The sequence below is a fragment of the Myotis davidii genome, unplaced genomic scaffold (genome assembly GCF_000327345.1).
Source record: "Myotis davidii unplaced genomic scaffold, ASM32734v1 scaffold991, whole genome shotgun sequence".
NCBI lineage: Eukaryota > Metazoa > Chordata > Mammalia > Chiroptera > Vespertilionidae > Myotis > Myotis davidii.
The window spans coordinates 18,682-24,525 of NW_006283137.1; the positions used below are offsets into that span (position 1 = coordinate 18,682).

The 5,844-nt window shown below is 65.3% G+C and overlaps 1 protein-coding gene across 1 annotated transcript in view; it reads left to right on the plus strand.

The window, feature by feature from the left end:
• The window catches only part of TMC8 (transmembrane channel like 8), a 7,469-nt gene that overhangs the window by 978 nt on the left and 647 nt on the right, over positions 1-5,844 (plus strand). Inside the window, exons 5-16 of the mRNA XM_015562637.1 lie at positions 6-67; positions 255-337; positions 1,002-1,138; positions 1,409-1,556; positions 1,974-2,144; positions 2,409-2,548; positions 3,385-3,508; positions 3,861-3,958; positions 4,160-4,343; positions 4,527-4,657; positions 4,810-4,968; positions 5,288-5,366. Of these exons, the coding sequence (XP_015418123.1) occupies positions 6-67; positions 255-337; positions 1,002-1,138; positions 1,409-1,556; positions 1,974-2,144; positions 2,409-2,548; positions 3,385-3,508; positions 3,861-3,958; positions 4,160-4,343; positions 4,527-4,657; positions 4,810-4,968; positions 5,288-5,366 (1,516 nt within the window). The remainder of the gene's footprint in view (positions 1-5; positions 68-254; positions 338-1,001; positions 1,139-1,408; positions 1,557-1,973; positions 2,145-2,408; positions 2,549-3,384; positions 3,509-3,860; positions 3,959-4,159; positions 4,344-4,526; positions 4,658-4,809; positions 4,969-5,287; positions 5,367-5,844) is intronic.

A 5,844-nucleotide genomic window follows, 5' to 3' on the forward strand; every position in this document is an offset into this window, starting at 1 on the left:
TCCAGCTTCGTGCTGCTGCCCCTGGTCTGGCTCCGCCCACCGGACCCAGGCCCCGCCCTTAACCTCAGTGAGTGCCTGGACAGCCCCCGCCCTCTGGGCCTCTGGGCATCCTCGCTGGGGTCCAGCCAGGGACTCACCTGACTAGCCTGTTGCACGGCAAGGCCTCCCGGGGTGAGGGCTACGGAGTGGGTGGGGGCACATCCTCCCTTATGCCTTGGGGACCCTTTCCTGTTGGCCCCCTCCCTCCTCAACAGCCCTCCAGTGCCCTGGTGACCCCCAGCCCGCGACTGCTGTTCCCAGTTTCCACTCCCGACTTTGGAATGTGTTAACTGGCCGGGTAAGTGGCCCCATCCCAGCGATGGCTCCGGAGGGAACTGGCCTCAGGGGACCCCAGTCGAAGTGGACACTCACCTCTCTAAGCACATTTTGGCACTGACTTATTTATTTGCTCATGGATGTCAGAGAGGAAGGAAGAGGGAGAGAGAAACATCAATGATGAGAATCACTGATTGGCTGCCTCTTGCACTCCCCCTATTGGGGATCGAGCCCACAACCTGGGCATGTGTCCTGACCGGGAATCGAACCATGACCTCCTGGTTCAGGGGCCGACGCTCAACTGCTGAGCCACGCCGGCTGTGAGACATTTTGGCTCTTAGGGGGATGGTCTTACATAGACAGCCTGGCCAGGCCAGTGATGGGGTCAGAGAGAGCGGAGGCCACTGGGCACCAGCCGGGCTTGGGAAAAGCACCCACAGCCCTCGGGGCCCAGCTGGCCTGGAGCACCGGGGACAGGAGGGGACAAGCGTGCAGGCCTCTGAGACCAGCACCATACACCCTGGTCCCTGAAAGCCTCAACACTGTGTGGCCTCGGGCAGGCGCCTGACCCCTAGGAGCCTCTGTGAAGTGACGGGGTTATTGTGAGAGTCAACAAGCACTTAGCACCCAGCCGGGCAGGGACTGAAGCTCAGTGGTCCTCACCCTCGTCCTCACCCGCGTCCCAGGCCTTCAACAACACCTATCTCTTTTATGGCGCCTACCGGGCGGGGCCCGAGGGCAGCTCCGCCTACAGCATCCGCCTGGCCTACCTCCTGAGCCCGCTGGCCTGCCTCCTGCTCTGCTTCTGCGGGACCCTGCGACGGTGAGCGAGGAACTGGGTGAAAGGGGTAATGGCGGGGAGGAGGTCGCCACCCTCCCTTGGCATAGTCCCGCCCCCAGCCGGCAGGACGGTCCTGGCTCTCGTCCAGTCAGGCTCACAGGTGCCTCCGGGGTACAACCTCTGGGTCCCCGGCTGCAGCCCTCAGGGCCCCAGGCCACCCCCTCTGTGTCCCCTCCCCGACCCAGGAGGCCAACGCCTGGCCCCGGGGCTGCCGAGGCGCCCTCCCACAGGCCCTGCCTCCTGCCCCCCCAGGATGGTGAAGGGGCTGCCCCAGAAGCTGTTCCTGGGCCAGGACTACCGGTCGCCGCTCAGCGCCAAGGTCTTCTCCTCCTGGGACTTCTGTATCCGCGGCCGCGAGGCAGCCGCCATCAAGCAGCACGAGATCAGCAACGAGTTCAAGGTGAGTGAGGGCGTGTGTGTGTGTGTGTGTGCATGCGTGGGTGTGTGTGGGCGTGCGAGTGTGTGTGTGTATGCGAGTGTGTGTGCGAGTGTGTGTGTGTGTGGGCGTGCGAGTGTGAGCGTGTGTGCGAGTGTGTGTGTGTGTGTGTGAGAGAGAGAGAGAGAGAGAGGGAGCATGTGGTATGTATATGAGAGTGTATGTGTATGTGGACATGCGTGCACACAGATGTCACACCTGGAGGCGGAGGCTGGGCGGGTGTAGGTGTGAGCTCACCTGCTCACCTGCACAGCACAAGGAGGGGAGGTAAAAGCTGCTGCCACTCCTGGGCCTGTCCCTGCCCAGGGTCACCCCAACCCTGCCTAGACCCTGGCCGCCCCACCTGCCTCTGCTTCCACCCCCCACCCCCGCCCCCCGCAGGTGGAGCTGGAGGAGGGCCATCGGTTCCAGCTGGCGCTGCAGCAGACGCGGGCCCAGAGAGCCTGCCATCTGCTCTCCTACCTGCGGGTCAACTTCCTCATCGGGCTCCTGGTGGTCGGGGCCATCAGCGCCATCTTCTGGGCCACCAAGTACTCGCAGGACAACAAGGAGGTGCCGGGCGGCTGCCATGTTGGTTTAGTCCTGGCCGCCCGCGGGAGGAGGCGGGTGGTTGCTGAGGAAGCTGAGTTCAGAGTGGTTAAAGCAACGCGCCCAGTCAGGGCCCCATCCGACTGGGACAGCCCTCGGCCGCCAGGTTGCCATCGCCCGGGGCCTTCCAGGCGCGGGGGCCTGCCCCAGTTACCCTGGAGGGGGTGGAGGGGAGGGGAGCTACCGGACACCCCGGCCCATGGTACCCCCTCCCTGCTTTCCCGGCAGGAGACCCTGTTTGTGCTGCTGCAGTACCTGCCCCCTGGGGTCATCTCCCTGGTCAACTTCCTGGGCCCCCTGCTGTTCGTCTTCCTGGTGCAGCTGGAGAGCTACCCTCCCAACACGGAGGTCAACCTCATCCTCGTCTGGTGAGCGAGGCCCCGGTGCCAGGCGGCCCGAGGGGAGGCGGGGCGCTGAGGCACGGGAGCGGCTGGGCCCTGGTGGTCTCCTGGCACCAGGGTCCCAAGCAGGGAAGGCAGGAAGGTGCTTCCAGAATGCTCCGTCCCAGGGGGCCCTGGTGGGAGGTGTCTCCATCCCCTCTGCCCAGACCAGACCGCAGCCTGGACCAAGCCACGCCAAGGGGCCCGTGGCTGGTTTGCCAGAGGGTGTTGGGAACCAGCGGCACACACGTAGGGAAACCAGGGACATGGGACTCACGGTTCCCACGCGCCCGGGGGCTTACACCCTTCCCTCGACAACCCTCACGTGACCCGTAAAGTCAGAGCCCCCCATCACCCCTTTGAACAGGCAGGGAAACTGGTTCACAGGGACCGAGCCTGCTGCTCAGACACAAGCCCCCTCTGCCCGCACTTAGCTAACACACTGCGGGTGGCTGGGCTGGCCGTCTCCCTGTGAGGCCCCGTGTGCGTGTACAACCGCTCAGGCGGGTGCACGCACGTGTGTGGGTACACAAGGCAGTGGGGTGGGCGGGTATTAACCGGCGGCAGGCGGAGGGACGCTCTCACCTGCAATAAGTAAGGACGGTGACCCCCCATCGGGGCCTGTGCCTCTCCAAGCTGGGGGTCGGGGAAGGACGGCCGGGCTGTGCAGTGTCCCAACCTGATTGACAAACAGATCCCTTCTCCCGTGAATCATCCGGAGACCCAAGTGCTGGGGAACACGCTTTGGGGACCGTGGCCACACGGGGCAGGTGGGACGGGGGCGGGCTCTGCAGGTGGCGCCACACCCACACCCCGGCCCGCAGGTGCGTGGTGCTGAAGCTGGCCAGCCTCGGCATGTTCTGCTTCTCGCTGGGCCAGACCATGCTGTGCCTCGGCCGCAACAAGACCAGCTGTGAGTCCTACGGCTACAACGCCTGTGACTACCAGGTGGCTGGGGCTCCGGCGGGGCCTGTCCCTTTGGGCGTCTCCCCACCTCTGTGACCTCCCTGCCCCTTTCATCTCCTGGTTCCTCTCCAGGTCTCACCTTTGCGAGAGGCTGGGGGTAGAGCTTCCCATACCTGGGCACACCTCCAGGGGGTGCTGTTTGCACCACACAGCACAGTGCAGGGTGGCAGCCCGGGCGGTCGGTTTTCCTGCATGAATCGAATCCTCAGGGCCGGGGCTTTACCGTAGCAATCGTGTCAGGCTCCAGGCAAGGCCCCTGTCCACGGAGATACCCCTCCCGGGTGGGTGAGCAGTGGCTGGGCCTGTGGGTGGTGACCGGAACCATTCTGCCCAGTGCTGGGAGAACTCGGTGGGGGAGGAGCTGTACAAGCTGAGCACCTTCAACTTCCTGCTCACCGTGGCCTTCGCCTTCCTGGTCAGCCTGCCTAGGAGGTCAGCCACGTGGGGACACCATGGGGCGGTCGTGGGGGGACCTGGGCATGTCTGAGGGTGGCCAGTAGCTGCAGCCAGGGGTGAGCAGTTCTGCATGTGTGTGTCCCTGTGGCTGAGTGTGGGATGGTCCGTGGCCGTGACCGTGACAGACGTGGTCCACACGCTCCTCCCGTGGTGATGCTGGGCACGCCCTGTGCCCAGAATGCTGGTGGAGCGGTTCTCAGGCCGGTTCTGGACCTGGCTGGGCCGGGAGGAGTTCCTCGTGCCCACGAACGTGCTGGACATCGTGGCGGGGCAGACGGTCATCTGGATGGGCCTCTTCTACTGCCCCCTGCTGCCCCTGCTCCACAGCGTCTTCATATTCCTCACCTTCTACATCAAGAAGGTGCGGCTCGCGGGTGGGGCGGGAGGGAGCAGGGTGCCCTGGGTGGGCACCTTGAGTGGGGCTCCCGTCCTGCCTCTGCCCTCACCCCCGCCCCCCGGCCTCACTTCCCGGGGCCCAGGCTCCTGGGTGTCTGCACATGGGAGCATGGGAGCTGACAGCCCCCCGTTGCCGCTCGCCCCCCAGTACACCCTCCTGAGGAACTCCAGGGCGTCCCTGCGGCGGTTCCGAGCCTCGAGCTCCACCTTCTTCTTCCAGCTGGTGCTCATCCTGGGCCTGCTTCTGGCCACCCTCCCGCTGGGCTACGTGGTCAGCAGGTGCGGGGAGGAGAGGGCGGGAGGCGGAGGGCTGGCCGGGCAGCAGGTGCGGGGCCGGGGGAGAGGGCAGGAGGCGGAGGGAGGGGCCGGCAGCTCCTCACTGGGCCCTGACAAGGGTCTCTCCGACAAGGGTCTCTCCGGTCTCTCCGCAGCATCCACTCCTCTCGGGGCTGCGGCCTCTTCGCCAACTACTCAGCCCCCTGGCAGGTGGTCCCAGAGCTGGTGGCCCTCCGGCTGTCACCCCCTGTCCAGCAGGCCCTCCACTACCTGGGCTCCCAGGCGTTCAGCTTTCCCCTCCTCATCCTGCTCAGGTACCTCTAGGGCAGCAGGGGTCAAGGGAGGGGCCCCTGGGAGGGGGGTCCTTCCATGGGCACCTCCAGCCAGTCTCATGGGATCCGGAGGCAGGGCAGGGAGGCAGGTGGCCTGGGGGTTCCTCCTGTGCCCCTGGGGCCTCGCCTGTACCCAGGCACCTTACCTGGCTCCGGGGGGAGCAAGTGCCTGACGAACGCTGAGCACGGCGGGAGGAAGGGGAGGTGAGAGGAAGCCGAGAGCAAACCCAGGCCGAGAGAAGACCCCGGGAGGTGGGCGGAAGTGTGCGGGTGACTCACCTTGGATCCCCCTCTATCCAAGCCTCGTCCTGACCGTGTGCGTCTCCCAGTCCCAGGCCAACGCCAGGGCCATCCAGGGGCTCCGGAAGCAGCTGGTGTGGGTGAGTGAGCGCGGGCGAGACCCATCCGAGCAGGGTGGTCTCGGGCGGGAATGGAGGCGGGGAAAGGGCCAGGCGGTGCCAGGAGCCACGCAGGATTGTGGCCTTGGCCTTGGAGACTAGTGTCTACCAGCCGTGGCCAAACTACGGCCCGCGGGCCGGATCCGGCCCGTTTGAAATGAATAAAACTAAAAAAAAAAAAGACCGTACCCTTTTATGGAATGATGTTTACTTTGAATTTATATCAGTTCACACAAACACTCCATCCATGCTTTTGTTCCGGCCTCTGGTCCAGTTTAAGAACACATTGTGGCCCGCCAGTCAAAAAGTTTGCCCACCCCAACCGGAGTGCGGCTGAGGGCGGGGCCGGGGCGCTGTTGGGGGCGTGGTCTCGGACCGGACTAAGGCGGGACCCTGATGGGCTTTCTTGGGCGGGAACAGAGCCTTAGGAGGCGTGGCCTCGCTCGGGGAGGAGGGTCTG